The following is an 18,076-nucleotide window of genomic DNA, read 5'->3' as shown; positions in this document are numbered from 1 at the left end:
CTTACTAAATAATATATATATACATATTCACTATATACCATAATACATATATATATATACATATATATATGGTATATAGATAAAATATCTATATATCTATATATATATATATTTATATATATATACATATATATAATAAAAATATACTTAAACATAAACCTTAACATGTACATATATATATATATATTTATATGCTTGTATAAACAAATATACAATTAAAATTTGTTAAACTTACAAATGTATAAATTCAAACATATTCATGTTCATATCCATATTCATATATATATATCAATATATATACTATTATATTAATAAATATAAATAAATATGTATATATAAATATATATAAATATATATATAAAATATTTAAATATATATGTATTATATATAAATATAAATGTGTATATATATATATATATATATATATATATATGTATATATAGAGATAAATATATACATATATTTAATAAATGTATATATATACATACATAAAGATATGTATACACATATATATCCATACAATGCATATATATATATTTATCCATTTAGACTACTTCAACAAAAAACGACGCAATTTGAACACGTTGACAAATAGCCAATGCATCGAGATATAAATATATATTTATATAATCATGCATGATATACATATATAATCATATATAATCAGCATTCGCGCCAAATATATTTGTGTTCATAAGATAAAGTAAATTGTGGTATCACAAGTATATCACACGCACACATCCACCTAGAAAACCAAACCTCGTGGCAATATCCAGCAACACCACGCGATATTTGGCAGAATGTGAATTTAATAGTCATATATTATTATATCCTATTTACTCCTTAGTGTCACGGTTCTTGCGCTCAAGGATAGCCTTTCGATCCTTATCCAGTGAAAGCTTGTTCACCTCGACCTGTTGAGTTCAGATGCGCGTGGAGAAGGTATGTATCATTGAGCAAGTGATTGATACAGGGTACATAGTAGTACAATGGGTTGTATGCTTGGTTCATTCGTAGTTGTAATGTCGGCATAGAGGTTTGGCATCTAATGCGGAGGAAGGCAACAGAAAAGTATAATCATTGGAAGCAAAAGGAAAGCTAATACCACATCCGATAACATATTTCATACCTTGGACGCATCGATACCGACGGGTACACTCATGCCGTTCGCCTTCTCACGATTAAGACGTTCGATTTGAAGAACCCATTTCTTACGGTACACGGCAGTGACCTTGCCGGACTGTCCCTTGAAGCGTCCACGTGTAACTGTAACCTCGTCATCCTTGCGAACGGGGATGGATCTATATGTACGTACATTCATACGATACACAGGAAATATACCATGGTCAGAGCTTGCAGGCAAATGGATCGCATGAAATAAAACGTGATTTTGCTTGGTTCATACATAGTTGTAATGTCGGCATAGAGGTTCGACATCTAATGCGGAGGAAGGCAACAGAAGAATATAATCACAGGAAGCAAAGTGTCGAAAAGCAACATGCACACCAAATGTGCGAAGAAACCAAAATAAATACTTAACAAGACATACCGGACGTTGTACTTAGTTCGCAACTCCTTGGAGAGGGGAGCGCTCATAAGAGTGCGTCTCACTGATGAGGGGGCAGCGAAGTGAGCCTTTCGGCATTTTCGGCGGGACGAGGATACGTCCGTGTTGAACTTCATAGTGAATAATTCTAATGGAGAAATGATGGTTACATAGCAGACATGTTAATAAATATGTCAAGAACAGCTGAAGCGAAGAAAAAGATACAATACAACCGAGATGCTGTTTAGAATAATGAAGGCGTCATGTGCTTGTCGGTATGTGTGTATTTGTGTGGAGATGAGCCAGTCGAACTATGCCTCAGAATTGCAGAATTTGTGTTCTCAGCGCAATGCTCAAACTATAGTTATGTGAATTGTTTTATCCTCATCGGCAATTCGACTAGTACTCTCTACTTGTTGATCTATAATGAGTACGGTACATTGCTGTGTAATACTGTGAGTGTCGCTAAAACACGAGTAGCTCTCCGTTTTCGTTTGATAACAGCGCATGCATATTCGTGTATCTGCGCACAGAGTTGTTCTTGATGCAGCTGTGTTCCTGCAGTATTTTCGATATTTTGTTATAAATACTGTAGATGCATTCGTTTACACCCTTTCAAGCAGTGAAGCTCATTTTGTGAGTATATGTTGTTATTGTTGTTTCTGCAGTGCTGATGTCCATGCACATATACGATTTTTCTGTATTCTGACTGTGTACTTGTTCTGGTTCCATTTGGACATACGACTTTCCGTACCTTTGCTGATCGCCTCAGAATGACAAGTATATGTATGTGCTAAATCTGGGAATATTGTACTACGCACACTATAAACCTCTATAACACAAGAACTACGTACCTATCCGCTTAGTAAAAGGAGGCTGTGTTTCCTTTTGCCGTCACTGTTATACTTTGTGACTAAAACGCCTCGTGGAATCTGCGGGCTCAACACAGTCCCCGGCCATAATCGGTACACATGGTTATATTTTAAATGTTGTTATTATGTCGCATACTACGTCGGTAATAAATAAAAATGTACTAAAACTACTATCACTGAGACTGAGCCTACAAGTCATCGACACTGAACTTTTGTATTTCCGTTTGGGTTGTCGTTAAAAAACCAATATTTAAATCAAAAACAAACGTCGTAAACTACAGTCAAAACCACACTGTTTATTTTAATTTAGTTGAAATATATTTTTTCAACAAATAAAAAAATACAAATCTATAAACTCAATCTTCTCTTTAGTGTGGTAAAAACTAAAAACCCAAACGAAAAATCAGTAAAACCTAATATCAGAATTTAGTATTGCAAGCGAGTAAAACACGTGAAGCTACTCTTAATACTTATCGATGGCAAGTTGTCCCTCCAAATAGTAATTATAGTACCCTATTGATGTGTATATATGAAAACGCTTCACTGATTGCATTGTATGTAAGATCAACAATATATGCTTGTATATTTGAAAGTCACCGCAATTGCACACAAAGCATCGCTGAACGCTTTGACAGTAATCACATACTGTCGTAGAAGTGAGGAGTGTAGTGACTGTTAGTTCAGCCTAAGACAACTAGAAAACTAGAAACCAATATACACACCGGAAACAACACAACAAACACGTAAACAATGTCGGTCGATAGTAAAGTAAAAGAATCGCCGCAATCCAATATACTACCAGCAGCAACCAAAGATGCAGATCAGGCTAAGTTTTCATCCCTAGCCCTAGACGATCGATTGCTGAGTGCAGTAGAAAAGCTGGGCTGGCAGTACCCTACACTTATTCAGTCTAAGGGTATACCATTGGCTTTGGCTGGAAGGGATCTTTTGGCACGTGCACGTACGGGCAGTGGTAAGACGGCCACATACGCTCTGCCGATTATAAATAGAATACTGCTGGAGAAGCAGACCGATGGGAACAGCAAGCGGAGTGTTAGGGCCCTTCTGCTCGTACCTACGAAGGAGTTATGTGAACAGGTATGTACGTAAAATGTGTTATTCTAACGAATCTCGAAGTTGTTTATGCTTGAATAAAATTCTTTTAAAATTCGCCATTGATTACATATCTAGCGAATATCTGGTAACTATGTGCTTCTGCTTTATTATCAAAGTGGAATCATCTCGGAAATATGTGTGGAATATTCTTATGATCATATACATGACAATATATTTATTATTTCAATATGTATGTATACATACATATATATGTGTGTGTGCGTATGTGAGAGAGAGTGTGTGTGTGTGCGTATGTGTGAGAGAGAGAGTGTGTGTGTGTGTGTATGTGCGTATGTGTGAGAGAGAGTGTGTGTGAGAGAGTGTGTGTGTGTATATATATATATATGTATGTATATATGTATATATATATACATATATGTATGTATATTTATATATTTATGTATATATCTATATCTGTATATATATGTGTGTGTGTGTATGTATATATGTGTGTGTATATATATTTATGATATTTTTACTAGTAATTACAGTGATATGCGTAAATATACACATATATGTATATATTTATATACATAATTATATATATATATTTGTGCACATATATATAGTTATATATTTGTGTGCCAGTAAATACAGGAGTATGTATAAATATATTTACTTGTATATAGTATCCTTACCAGCGAATGTAGGAATATATATTTGTATGTATGTCACATATTTTTATACACATTAATATGAGTGTGTATATACTCGTATGTTGGCCCCCGTATACGTATGTTTGTATAGTCCAAGTGCATTCACATTCTATCCATGTTTACTTGTGCATGGTGCAGCGATCTAGTGATCGTTTGTGTATATTCTATATTCTACGACTAGCATTGGCATGCTTGTGGTCATATACGTTATACACGCATAGTATATATGCAAGTACAACTTCGTATAGAAAAGGTATCTTTGCGCGTATACTCTAGGTTGGGCTTGCTTAGAATTTGCACACGCCAAGGCTCATTTATGTGTTATGAAATAACGTATACTTCTACATAGTTGACGGACAAATGATGTGTGTATATTTTTATCGAGTTCTAGAGGTGGTACACGTCATTAGATTTTACACATTACATGTGTATTTGCGTAAGTTGCGGACAAGTGTGTAGATGTTTCTCAATTACCTTTCAGAAGCGGTTTTCCAGTTTGTATTTTATATCATATTCATACATTTTAAATACATGTGTTTTATAGAAATGTTTACTTAAAGGGTTTCATCTCTTTGTTTTTAACGAGTGTGCTCGTTGTTGAGAAGTCGTAGATACAAATGCATACTCATGGCTGTAGCAAGTGTGATTGATTTTCAATTGAACATTCAGTGTATCTCACTCTTATTGGTATATCATAATGTGTACGGATGCATCCAACAATATACACGATTTATATTTTTGCACTCACATGGTGGTTCGTGTGTGTTTGTGTGTACCTATTCTACCTTATATTCCAATGCGTCGGCCAAAATTGCGTACTTATGGAAGGACAATAACGTTCGTGACTTCGTATATCGCTGCTATGCTTTGGGCTTGAATATTAGTTGGCGGTCAACGCGAGGCACGAAAAGGCCCAAAACACCAAAAGATGTATATCCTTGTTTATATGCAGATATGATTCTCAATTTTCGTAATTTGTCTGATGCGATACTTGATTTATCATACTTAGAAGTCTAACGAATCTGTCAATATATCATATATACCATTGTGCTATAGATGCAAGCATGCACGTCTATAAATATTTGATTTATTTGAACGAAGTACTTTCTGGCTGGTGGACGCAAAAACCAGTATGTTCTGCATTTATTGACGCATCTGTTTCCACACTACAACCATAGCGTTCGTGCCTATATAATGCAATATAATATCTCATCACGATATCAGAGTATTAAATGTATATGTATATATATGTGTGTGTGTGTACTCGAAGCCTTGTATCCGTCTAACATCGCCCCAATCTGCTTTGACCAAATTAGACTTTCCACTTGCTTCACTAGTAGACGGAGGCTGGGTGCGTTACACTCACGTATATCAACATTAGTGTGTCGTCGTGTCCACATGTAAACTCGTACCTTACTATAACTGAGTAAATATGTAAGTGCAGATACTGCACATATGCGATCGTAATATGTATCATGTTGTGCGTTCTGCTCACAACTGTATATGTAGATATGCATTTACGCTTGCTGTCCATGATCTTGTACATACTTATATCGAAGTGGGCATCGAACTCATCAAATCCTCACACTTGCTCGCAATTTATCTCACCAGGTACATAAACAAGTACGTGAACTCACGCTGTACTGCTCCAAGCTTGTGGCTGTGACCGCTGTGTCATCCACTGTGGAAGTAGAAGAACAGAAGGCCGCACTCCTGCAAGCATCGGATATCCTAATCGGTACTCCCACCCGTATTCTTGCCCACATCAATGCTAAGGTGTGTGTGATCAGATCTTCTTTTGAACTTGCAGATGCTTTTCGAGACTGTATGTTGTATTTGTTTCCAACCCGCAACAAACTTTCTACATCCCGATAAATTGCGATTCATGATTTCTTCACCATTCACACTTGCAATTTTGTACATATCTAGGTGGCGTTAGTTTATCAAAAAAATACATACTTACGATATCTTATCCTCGGGCATAATTTCAGAATGTTGACGTAAAGTCTGTCCACAGCGTGGTGGTGGACGAAGCTGACTTGTTGTTCTCGTTTGGTTACGAGAACGATGTGCGAACACTTCTGGCTCACCTCACAGTGGGATACCAGTCATATCTCATGTCTGCAACAATGACGAAGGTATTTCATGGCTTTTCTGCTTTCAATCGCAACATGTGTGTGTCCGCCTTTCGATCGTATAGGCTTGAAATTTGATTCTGAATTTTTGCCCCAAGTTGGTGAAATATTTGACAGTAACATGCATGCCTTCGGATTCTTTGATTGATTCTGATGTCCTATATAAATTCTGAGATATCTTCTTCTTGTTCCTGATACCATTCCATATAGGATGTAGAAGCGCTGCGAGAAATCGTGCAAACCAATCCAGCCATCCTGAGGTTGAATGAGAGTCACCTGCCGGAGGACTCGCGCTTGGCGCAACATATCATCAGATGCGAAGACAAGGAGAAATATCTAATTCTCTACTCGATGCTTATATTCAAACTCATCAACGGTAAAATTCTACTGTTTGTGAATTCTATTACGGAAGTCTACAGACTCAAGCTATTCCTGGATCACTTCTCGATCAAAGCCTGCGTGCTGAACAGTGAATTACCTCACAACTCACGCCAGCATATTGTGCAGGAGTTCAATAAAGGCGTATATGATATCATTATCGCTTCAGATGAAAATAGCGCACTGGCAGATGAAGACGACAGTGACGATGAAGAAGACCTGACCACTCTCAGAGGGACACAGGCTGTTGCATCCGAAGTGTGTGTGGAGAACATTGCAAGCACCGCAGACACGAATGAGACAACGACAGAAGCATCAGGCAGTAGTGAGAAGACTGATGGAAAAGACGATAAGGATGAGGAGAATGTGATGGAGGAGGTTCGAGTAGTGAAGGAGAAGAGCAATGTGATGGAGGGGAAGAAGAAGCGAAAACGCAAGAATAATCAAAAAGACGGCGAATATGGAGTAAGTGTTCTTGATTTATTTATTTTCGGTCTACCTGTCCTGTACATCGAAGGCTCTAGGTGATGCAGACACCTCGAAACCGCTTGTAAACACTTCTCGTTATCGTGTATATCGATTTGTGCTTCTATATGTGTGGTTCGATCTTGTACTTACTCGCATTCTGTCGGTCCCGTCTGTTTCCTATCCTTATCGAGAAATACCAAATGTGTGATGGCCTCCGAATAAGCCCTATTCTTGTACATTGGTGAAATCCTCACCCTTTGTTTGTTCACTTACCCTAACCAATACTTTGTAGGTAACAAGAGGAGTGGATTTCAATGATGTCAATTGGGTGGTAAATGTGGACTTCCCCGTTCATTCCAATGCATATATCCACCGTGTGGGAAGGACAGCGCGTGCCGGCAAGGCGGGAAATGCCATATCATTTGTTACACAGCCTGAACACAGAGAGGTTCTTGCTAAAATCGAGAAGAAACTGAAAAGTAAGTGGTGTGCGTCTGTCAGGTTGATCAGTACGTTCAGGTGTTATACTATAGTGTGATGGCAATTGTTTTCTTCATTGTAGTGTCTGCGTGCGATTCTGCTGCTGTCTTAATTTTTTTGTGGGTGCAATATGACTAATGACTCAGATAGGGGATACATGGTCCTTTGTTCGTGTATTCAAGTCCGAAGTCTTAAGTGCCAGCGAGATACTTCTGACTTACCGTTTGATTTATAACATAACAGTTCACAACCATGAGACGAGTCAAAAGGAGAGTGTGCTGCGACCGTATGCCTTCTCCATGACCAAAATCAAGGGCTTGAAATACAGAGTTGATGCCGCGATTACCACGCTCACGAGGGGAGCCATCAAACAAGCACGACTACGGGAAATTAGAACAGAGATTTTAAATTCACAAAAACTGAAGGACTATTTCGCTGAGAATCCGAGGGACTACCAGGTATGATTGATTTCTTATTTATTTTCTCTGTAATTATCCAATACCTGTATGTCATACACCTTGTTCGGCAAGTTATAATGGTCGCCCGCAATTTTAGCGTTTTAAGCCCTATCTAAACCTTACAAACTCATCCTGCCCGACAATACTTTCCACCAGGTTTTAAGGCATAACGATGTACTTGACACAAAGAAGGTTAACTTGGGTCTGAAACACATCCCCAGTTATTTGATGCCGTCAAAAGTGGCCATATTGCAGGAGAAAGAGGCGTTGTACGCCGGAAGTGCTCCAGCTGGAGGAGAGTTTAGTCATGCCAGAAATCTGAAAAGTAAACATAGCGCACATAAAAGAAAGGTATGTGTTATGAATATCAGATAGCATTTACTGGTTGTAATATTTGGTTTCTGGGGTGAATGTGCTTGCTTCCGATGATAATGCGATCGATGGCCCACGATACATTGAACTTATGGTTGTGCACAAAGCACTCGTATATCAATTCTGACGCTCACTGTAGAAATGGCTTTCGCCAAAGCTTTTGTGAGTGTATAAGCGCGAACACTAATCTGTACTACATACGCCTCGTTCTCTGTTTCCTCAGTATAAGAAGGCCGGAGATAAGAAGAGGCCGTCGAGCGATCCGCTCAAATCATTTAGTGTAGGTGGAAATAAGAAAGCGAAAAAATAGTAGATTAAACTCACAAACATCATGGAAATAAAATATAAGAAAACATTTGAGAAGGCACGCAGATGAGATATTTGTGATCTGGTCCACGTCCACATGAACGCCCTTTAAGTTAGTAAGAGCAGGCTCGTATATAAAACATCTATATAATTACTTTGTTCGTACGATGAAATTCCACGTGGGTGCACACAAATGAAGGCAGGCCTGTTTAAAATTTGATAAAGCACGCGCACGAGGTGTTCCGACACGAATTCGTTCTGAAATCCGTCGATGAAGAAATGCACTTCACAGAAATAGAGTGCTACGACGCTAGCGCTAAGGATGACATATTTGTCACTGACTAGAAAAGTGTATCGCTGACAAATGGTGATCTAAATTGAAAAAAAGCGTATTTGTACTGATTTGGAAACTATACATAAACCAGCTAAGTCATTTCTCATTTGATATTCAAGGTATAATTCAAGATTTAATAGTCTTTGATATATTTGAGAAGGGAATATGCGGAATAGCATTTGGTCGACAACTCTACATAAAAGCTGGCAGCTCGAAAGACATTCCCAAACATTTAGTTGTTACTTTTACAATGTGCATGGTGAGCAATAAAGAGTACTAAATCAACCGAGGAGAACCTTTATTTCCATTTCGACATTAAGAACACATTGACTGATTAAAACAAGTGCTCCTGGTCTTCTGGTATATGACACCAACCTCGTTCTTTTATGCTTCGAACTTTTGCCAAGGTTATTAATGACCATGTATGTGGGATTAATCTCAAGATTTTTCTGCATAAGGAATTCAATAGCACTTCCCAAGATATAGTATAAGATTGTTTCAACGCGCTAACATAATATAAGTGAGCGTTGAGCGATCCTCCAACCGTAAGAATACATTCTACAATACATTTCTGCAAACAATTGTGTTTGTATTGGTAGAGACGTGTATATACACTCATATATGTATGTAACCGTGATCAGATGTACATCCGTACATGCACATTATGTAAAAGTGTTGCCTTTAACGATGTTAGGTTCAACACATATATCCGTCCATCCCATATAAGTGACCGAGAGGTACCCTTGTGACCCATTGCAAGCCAGGTATTACCGGTGATCAACACGCATCCTTCTCATCCACGTACAGCGCAGCAAATCGAGTATGAAGTGTCATACTACCTTCCTGTATGAAAGATACCCCTCAGCGCCAATTCTTCTAGATGCACTCTTCTATATTTGGCCGGCGGATGGTGGTTTTAAGCCATTTTCTGTCAGCCACTCATCATTGTAAAATTTACTCAAATACTTCACACCCAAATCCGGCAGTACAGTAACAATGACAGCGGGTGTATTTGGGTCTAAAGACGCAGCTAGCTGGAGTGACGCAAATACATTCAGCCCTGAACTGCCACCTGCGCAGATCCCCTCCTTGCGTGAAAGTCTGAAGCACGTGTCGAACGCTTCCTGATCATTCACGGGTATAACGTCGTCAATTATATCGAAGTTCATCGCCCCAGGAATGGTTCCTTTGCCGACACCCTCCACCAGAAAATCTTTGGGCTTCCCGTAGCTACCCTTTTTAAAGTACTCTGTAAAAATCGAGCCCACGGGGTCAGCTAGTACAGCTTTCACCTCGGGATTCTGCTGCTTCAGATATTTTGCAGTTCCCGATATCGTTCCTCCAGTACTGCCTGCGGCTACAAAGTGGGTTACTAATCCGTTAGTTTGCTGCCAAATCTCGGGACCAAGGGTCAGGAAGTGGCCCTCTGGATTACTGAGAGTATCGTACTGGTCGATATCGAAGTAAAGCTCTGGGTCCTCAAGTGCCATAAGTCTGGCCATCTCTATGTAGTGTTTTGGGTCACCCTCCTCCACACCGGGCTCTGAAACGAGAAGTTTAGCCCCATAGGCCTTGATGGCATCCATTTTCTCTTTGCTACACTTCGGACTGGTAGTGATGATGCACTCGTAACCACGCATAGCACACATCATGGCGGTTGACGCACCAGTATTGCCAGACGACGCGGCCACTGCAATCATACCTTTCTTTAATTTCCCCTCATCTTCTGCTTTATTAAGGATGTTCTGCACAATGCGATCCTTTATAGAAAATCCTGGATTCAGAAACTCAACCTTCGCAAACACGCGGACATTACTGTTCGCCAATTCAGAGTTGGCATCTTTCGCAACTAAATGCGTCAGATCCACCATTGGGGTGTCAGCAACCAGTTCACGGTACCGACATATCTTCAGATTGGTGTAGCTGCTCGAGAGCAGGCGGACACTTAATTTCAGCGTCCCACATCTACTTATCGCGGATCGGCTAGAAGCATATGCAAATGTATTTCTTAATAATGGTTGCATCATGTTGAATTGTGGCGGAAATGCAGTTCAGATTGCTACCATATACGTCGTCATTTGTGCTCCTACATATGTGTATATATAAATGATGCATTCATGATGTAAATACATATAAAAAAAGACTTTTGTTTGTTGAATTTTAAAATATGTTGGGTTTCCGTCACTTTCCGGTTTTGGTATATATACAGTGAAAGAAATCCTTTCATGAACGGCAAGCCAGCACAATTCTCAATTGTGATTGGTATGACAAACCCTACTAATTATATTCATTGGTCGATGGTACTACAGTAGGGTTAATCTTATTTATTTCAAGATGGCAGTGGCATACTCTATTATTAACCAATGGGAACGCTTTATTATTGACTAGTATCGTGAGTCAGGTAGTTTTATATCCAATTGGGTCGGTAGTCGTCCTTTTGCCGGCCGGTACGGACTACGGACCGTCTCAACCTAATTTTCGCCAGTTTTTCGCTCGGATATTCAAGGTCGGTGTCACTGTGGGTGGGCGACTGCGCGTTCTGCACTCTGGTCGGATAAGTCATGAGCGAGAACATTATATTTTCAATTCCTGAGCGAAATTCGAACTTGGGGTCTAAATAGTAAATACCAAGTCGTGTACCGCACCAACTGACCCAGTTGGGAGCTGAGTGGATTGTAAATTGGAAGACGGTTGGACCTAGATTTCGGTATAATTGTGTACTAAACAGCTGAGGTTCTACACTAACAGCTTGGGGCTAATCTTGACGGGAGGGGACCAGTATGCGTTACAAACTATCGATTACCCTTGCCGCCAGAGCTACAAGACATATTTGAGTGTACAAATTAGATGCTTGATGGGACGTGACCATACTGTCTCGTCGTCTAGCTGACAGTTGACTGAGGGGTGAAACATCGCGAAGGAGGACATAGCCAAGTCTTGATTGAATCGGAGATCACCGGGAGATCAGGCTTTCGTAGAATCCAGGATGAAGTTTGATAACTCCTATAATTAGTTGTACTAGGCTCGTTCGTTACCCTGTAATTAACAGAAATTACGGCGCCAAAGTAAAATAAAATATATTTCAAATATGAATTGGGTTTATACAATGCCCTCTGGATTAGGGTCTGCGCTATATTTGCGATGTCGCATAGAAAAACCGGATTTTCGCTCGAGATTTTAATCCAGAGGGCCATGTTTAATGATGTTGTCTTTAATTTTAAACATCAAAGTGAAAAATTTTGTACAAATAGTTTTCAAAACGAAAAGTATCACTACAGAAGTAGATGAGTGTATTATTTTGTGTTCCTGATGAAGCAAGTTAATCTGGCAAGGTTTGATTGCAAACCTGAGAAATAAAGCTGGGCAGAACCTCATTTTTTTTTCTTTTGGGTCGCCTTATGTAACAACGTTTTAAACAGGACATAACGTGTAGGCCCAGGGTTAAATTTGTGGGCTAAAAACTATATATGTATCCCTTGTATTGTAAAGAGGTAACACAACAACTAAATGGCGATAAAATCACCTCGGAATAAGCTCCAGTTGTTTTAATTTCCACACAGCTGTGTTTTCATATGCTTTTTTTTCTACACCCCTCTACATTGTGATTGTAACAAGCAAGGATATTGGTGGTATAGCCAAAAAAAACGTGTCGCCACTTTTTATGCGGCGCTGTAAACCATGATAACGCTCTCAGTGACTAATTATGAGACCATCATGTAGAGATTGCTTCTAAAGTTCTGCAGATATAACGCGATATATAGAATAATCAGTACATATTATTATTTAGGAATATAATTTGTAGGCAATCATGTAGAGCTTGATTTGAAAGTTAGACAGATGTAACGTAAGATATAGAATAATCAGTAAATATTATTATTTAGGAATATAGACAGTGCGTAAAAGTGGATTCGGCCTGTTCTGTAAGCCAGCTACAGATAGAAAATATAACCATACTCGTGGCGATATGTGTGGTTTAGACGCTATGAGTTGGGGATAACATAAGATTGTGGAGTTCAATAATATTGTACTATATATGGTTTCGATATTTTGGGAAAACAATGCATACATGTAATTGTGCGAGTGTTTATTTTAATATTTACTCCTAGTTGGAGTGACAACTCTGTTCTAGCTTTTAGCAGTAAATTAGCTAAATGAATTACTCAACCAACTTAGTACTAAGTTGGTTGGTTTCGTCTAAACACATCAAACAGGTATTCGAATATAGGTCACTAACACAACCTGAAGGTGATATCTTTCAAGTTGACCTTTATAAGCAGGGTACGGACGCTATCTCACCATAGCGATTTATTTTTAATTGTTGAATTATGTAACTATTACTATTTTAGTCTACTGTTTTGTCTCTAGACGGGCCTATCTCTGTCAACCGTGAAAGAAACATGTTCTTGTATCACGTATTCCACTATAATATACAGTATGACACTTTGGAAGCACAGCGTAGGTGGTCACATTCTCTTTCAGATACCACTAAGTAGAACCTCTCTACCGATACATAGCAAAATTGGAAGAGACTAGAGCGTTTGATATCCGTAAGTCTAATATTAATGCAACACAAGCACCCACCAACAATACAGCTGAGATAATACTTATTGAACCGTTGTCACGATCGTAACAACATGCAACTTGCATGGGCTTGTGGACAAAGTACCCTAGGTGGATATTTAGGACCATACATGAGGATCGGACCTGAGAGAGCAATTTATGACCGGACCAGAGGACCGGACCTAGGGGGTTTTAGGACCGGACCAGAGGACCTGGCTGAAGAACCGGACCGACTAGTGGAACAGCGAATTTATTGAGATAGAAGTGATGACTCATACGAAACCATAGAGACTGGTATTTCCACATACCCCGATGGTAGAGAAAGTCTCGTTCCACATAGAATCGTGATTAATAAATATAGCAGGCGCGCCATTCTCAATGGCACTTCTGACTGAATTCACTTATTTTCACAGACTTCACACCCTCTATTAAGTGTTGCTTGGTTTCGACCACATTTTTAAGTAGCTGAACTACTGTATTTATTACATTACGTTCCTCACAGGTTAGGCTAAGTAAAATTTATGCAATTTTTATCACACGATAAAAAAAGCCACTCCTAAAAGACAGTATAAATCTTATTTCTGAAGACGTGTCTTTATTATATTTTGGTGTCATATATATATATATAATAGTAGTAATATTAAATATATTCTGGTATGTTTGTATAAATGTAAATAAGTTTTTGTAAACTTAATTTACCGATAGAAATTATGTTTGTGATTCTAAAACCCTGGGTGTAGCCCAAAACCCTCCCTGAATCGTAAACATCTCAGTGAAGTGACATAAGTGAATTACGAAGAAATTCAAGCTGAAGTCGAGGGAGAGACTTGGTGAGGAGATCGGCAAGATTATCGCTAGTGTTGATGTATATGATATCTATAATGTTATTGCGAACACAATCTCCAATATAGTGTGTGCGCATATCTGTGTGTATCAACCCTTTAGGGGTGCCAGTACCTTGTGCAACCTTCATAGCGCTTTGGTTATCGCAGTGTAGAGTTGTAGGTAGTGTAAACGTGTGACACATGGCATGAAGAATGTTGCAAGCCCCGGCAATGTGGCAGACGGTTTCGGAGGCGGCAACATACTCCGCTTCTGTGGAGCTAATTGCAACAGTCTTTTGCTTGGCACTTTTCCAAAAAAAAAACCCCCTAAACCCTAAAACCCGACTGTTTTGCGACGGTATGTAATCTTGAATGTCTTTGTAGCCTTGAGGTATTGTAAAATGCGTTAGAGGGCTATCATGTGTTCTGTAATGGGCTTAGTAGCGAAAGCGGCAAGCTGATTGAACGTAGCAGCAATGTCTACGCGAGTTAAATTGGCGGCAAACCCGAGCGCACCAAAATGTTGATGGAAGTCACATCCGGTGTATGGGGCCGCGTCGGAATCAGCAGGGTGGTGGGTAGTACCTGGAGTATGTTTCGGTATAGCGTCATGCAGTTGGAACGAGTCAAGCATGTGGTCTATGTATGCCTGTGGGTCGATTTCGATGCGGTCAATATGTTGTTTGATCCGCAGGCCAACCAAATGACGAACTCTGCCAAGGTTTTTCATCGAGTAAAATTTAGAAATATGAGTAAATAACCACTTTTCCTTTGCCTGAGTCCCACTGCACGGCGGGAACAATTTCGTCCACATAAAGTGCGACAATTATGTGATGGATTGAGTGGTACTAGATGCTTTCGTCCGCGTCACTTTGTTGGAAACCAATAGATTTGAAACGTTTGGCTATGTCTAAATTACATAGCCGGCCGGCTTGTTTAAGGCCATAAAGGCCATTCGGGGGTTCTTTGTGCTTGCTTGACACTTTTGGGGAGAGTGTGATCGAGGTTGGCGGTAGCTTCACGTAACGAGCATGGGGAGGTGGTAGTGTAAAGTGAACGTAACGTCAGTCAAATTGGAGTACTAGATTCGTCGGAAAAGTCAAATTCAACATCGGAATGATGGGTGGTGGAGTTGGGAACATAAGGTTCGGGGGCAAATGCGGCTAAGTTGGGTTCAAACCCAAAATCCTGGCGAGGGTCGTCGACGGTATCTGTAACTGATTCACGATCGGAATAGTGTTGGGCAAAGGTGGAGAGTTGGCTATCATGCAAGACGGTTGGAAGGGAGGCGTCAAGGGACATGTCATCGATCTCACGTTGAGTCTGGTACTCCGTGATATACCGGTTGAAATCCGGGTTTAAAGATGGGTAAGTCGTCGATTCCTGAGAAATATCAGAATTGAGATGGGGGGAAATGGGAAAAGAAGTAGCAATGGTGTCAGTAATATCGACAATTGATTGTTTAGCAGCGGCGATAGAGTTGGCGAGAGCCTCACGGGCAGAGAGACGGTTTGGGGCGGGAGCAGGGGCAGGTGTGGGGTCAGGAGCCGGGTCTGTGGCCGTAGCAGGGCGTGAGGTAGTACGAGTCGGTCGTGGTGCCTGGAGAATAGTGAGAGGCGGTGATTCCCACTCCCTTATGTACCCCATTTACCAACGAAGGGTGGTAAATGGGGTACTTAAGGGAGTGGCGCCGCACTATTAGAAAAGAGCTCGTACCAAGCAACGAGTATATTATAACCTGTAGGGTTAGTACTGAGGCGAGCCTTCTTGCCTGTGGCATCCCACTGAGGGATGTGATAAGAGAGAAATTTCACATTCCGAGAATTAATCAGGCGCTGGGTGGCGAGGTTGTGTATAAGCCACGTATCCGGTGTACAGTGGGGTGCTCTGCCCATTAGTACACCATGGCCGATCTGAGATTCATACTTGTGTTTGCCCTTGAGAGGAGCCCCTTCAATTTTAAAAACTACAATGCATCCATAGCGGAGCGTGGAAAACAGGGGACGATGGTCTGATGCCATTTGTCCGCCGGGGAGTGTAGGAGTTCATTAGTGGCGAGATTCTCATTCCGAATAAGGTCAGCAAAAGCTTCAACGAGGCTCCACAAGGAAAGAGACTGTTTAGAATCGATAAGTAATGTGCGCGTTAATTGATTAAGTGTATCATGCGCCCTCTCGACTTTTCCGTTAAGTTGGGGTGTATGAGCAGGCGTACGATTGAGTGCCATGCCGCGATCAAGAAGCAATGGAACACGCTGTCCCCGCCAGCAATAAGCCGGCGGGGCTTATAGTGAGACGGTATTTGGACGAGAAGGGCTTTTCATTACTAATGGTCTTCTTGTTAGGTAAATTACTGCGAATTCCAAATTTCGTCCCGTCACATATCAAGTTTAGAGCGTATTTGTTTTCATATCGGCCGCCGGTCCGTAGATAGAGTCTGATGTGGCATGCTGTACTGGTTTTTCGCTTAAATTTACCCTCGATACATATCCTACAGTGTTTTGGAAATTCTGTATTAGCGCGGACGGATTCGATGGCTGAGCAGAGATCAGCATTACGGGCGACGGAAGAGTAGAGGGGGCCGATTTTGGCCACCAAAGTGTAAAGCCAGGTAGGACGGCCGACCGGAGTGGTTCCATGTCGTAAGAATGTGTTCTCATTGTTGCGAATTATGTATGGTTGTGTTTGTAAATGTGAAAGAAAAAGGGTCCACCACTTGGCGTAAGGCCGTAGTGGGACACAGATAGCGATAGTAGATCCCGTTGAGATGTTAAGACGAATGAGGTCGGAAATATCTGTCCATCGAGGGTTCCCGTAACATTTCTCGACGATAAAATCTACTTAACGGAAGTCATTGACTTCACCACCTTCCGGGCCAGCAAACCTCGGTAGTTGTGAGTTGGTTTGAGATGCACATCTATCGATGGTCGGCGTAAAATCAAGGTGGGTCATAGCTGAGGCCCAGTCGTTTTTGTTGAGCATCCAATCCTCGGTGGTGACACCTGGAGGAGGGGGGTGTGTCAGTGTCACATTGTCCTTGAGGGCCATGCGGAGTGTAGTTTTTCTACTCCGATGACCGTTGTTACGATCATATTCATCGTACGTCATTTTGGTTGGTGGTTGAATATCCTGGGTTGGAAAATTGGGCGGTGATTTATTGGTGGGAGTATCAATTGGGAGTAACGGAGTAGAAAGCGGAGGAGGAGGGGGGGATGTCCGTGGCATCTTCGTCAGAAAAATCACCAGTGTCAGAACGAAGTCCAGGCATGTCATCATCATCGGAGTCCTCAGGGGCTGAGTCGACAGGGTCGGCATGTGGGGCACGTGTCGATGTGGATGTCACTGTATTGTAGAGCAATCTAGTGTGATGTGGGGACTCGACTAGGGCTTTGAGTCGCGCGTATGTGATAGTATAACCCCCTTTTGTGCGTGGTATAGTTGTCGAAGAGTCGGAGTGGGGAATAGTGCAAATACGGCGGCTATTAGGAAATTCAAGTCGGTATCCGCTATCCTGTAGTCTATTTTGCGATACTATTTGCTGAGACAGGGACGGGCTAAGATAAGTAAGGCCC

General features: G+C 40.6%; 4 protein-coding genes across 4 annotated transcripts; 1 reads left to right on the top strand and 3 right to left on the bottom strand.

Annotated features, from left to right (window-relative positions):
• Window positions 1-674: 674 nt before the first annotated feature.
• SARC_00224 (60S ribosomal protein L26) lies at window positions 675-2,483 on the bottom strand. Its single transcript, XM_014306080.1, has 4 exons — window positions 2,401-2,483; window positions 1,550-1,694; window positions 1,130-1,301; window positions 675-914 (listed from the first exon to the last, which is right to left on the bottom strand). Exons 2-4 carry the CDS (start codon window positions 1,681-1,683, stop codon window positions 837-839), a joined length of 384 nt encoding a protein of 127 aa, XP_014161555.1. The 5' UTR covers window positions 1,684-1,694; window positions 2,401-2,483; the 3' UTR covers window positions 675-836.
• A 685-nt stretch (window positions 2,484-3,168) lies between these two features.
• On the top strand, window positions 3,169-8,791 carry SARC_00223 (hypothetical protein; the record flags this gene model as incomplete). The annotated part of the gene is made up of 9 exons (XM_014306079.1): window positions 3,169-3,516; window positions 5,802-5,966; window positions 6,182-6,328; window positions 6,536-6,961; window positions 7,097-7,168; window positions 7,464-7,650; window positions 7,895-8,109; window positions 8,266-8,460; window positions 8,705-8,791. 9 exons carry the CDS (start codon window positions 3,169-3,171, stop codon window positions 8,789-8,791), a joined length of 1,842 nt encoding a protein of 613 aa, XP_014161554.1.
• A 562-nt stretch (window positions 8,792-9,353) lies between these two features.
• On the bottom strand, window positions 9,354-11,205 carry SARC_00222 (hypothetical protein). Its single transcript, XM_014306078.1, has one exon. It carries the CDS (start codon window positions 11,146-11,148, stop codon window positions 10,012-10,014), a length of 1,137 nt encoding a protein of 378 aa, XP_014161553.1. The 5' UTR covers window positions 11,149-11,205; the 3' UTR covers window positions 9,354-10,011.
• Window positions 11,206-17,345: 6,140 nt separating this feature from the next.
• On the bottom strand, window positions 17,346-17,819 carry SARC_00221 (hypothetical protein; the record flags this gene model as incomplete). Its single annotated transcript, XM_014306077.1, has 1 exon — window positions 17,346-17,819. The coding sequence occupies one exon, from the start codon at window positions 17,817-17,819 to the stop codon at window positions 17,346-17,348; it is 474 nt and encodes a 157-aa protein (XP_014161552.1).
• Window positions 17,820-18,076: the final 257 nt, after the last annotated feature.

This window comes from Sphaeroforma arctica, assembly GCF_001186125.1.
Source record: "Sphaeroforma arctica JP610 unplaced genomic scaffold supercont1.6, whole genome shotgun sequence".
In the NCBI taxonomy this organism is placed as follows: Eukaryota; class Ichthyosporea; order Ichthyophonida; genus Sphaeroforma; species Sphaeroforma arctica.
This window is presented reverse-complemented; position numbering and strand designations above follow the sequence as displayed.

Excerpts from the sequence above, each read along its gene's own strand:
- SARC_00224 (XM_014306080.1), bottom strand. The coding sequence starts at position 1,683 with ATGAAGTTCAACACGGACGTATCCTCGTCCCGCCGAAAATGCCGAAAG. Across the intron at positions 1,302-1,549 it reads CGAACTAAGTACAACGTCCG|ATCCATCCCCGTTCGCAAGG; the intron begins GTATGTCTTGTT and ends ACGTACATATAG. Across the intron at positions 915-1,129 it reads TCGGTATCGATGCGTCCAAG|GTCGAGGTGAACAAGCTTTC; the intron begins GTATGAAATATG and ends TGAACTCAACAG.
- SARC_00222 (XM_014306078.1), bottom strand. The coding sequence starts at position 11,148 with ATGATGCAACCATTATTAAGAAATACATTTGCATATGCTTCTAGCCGA.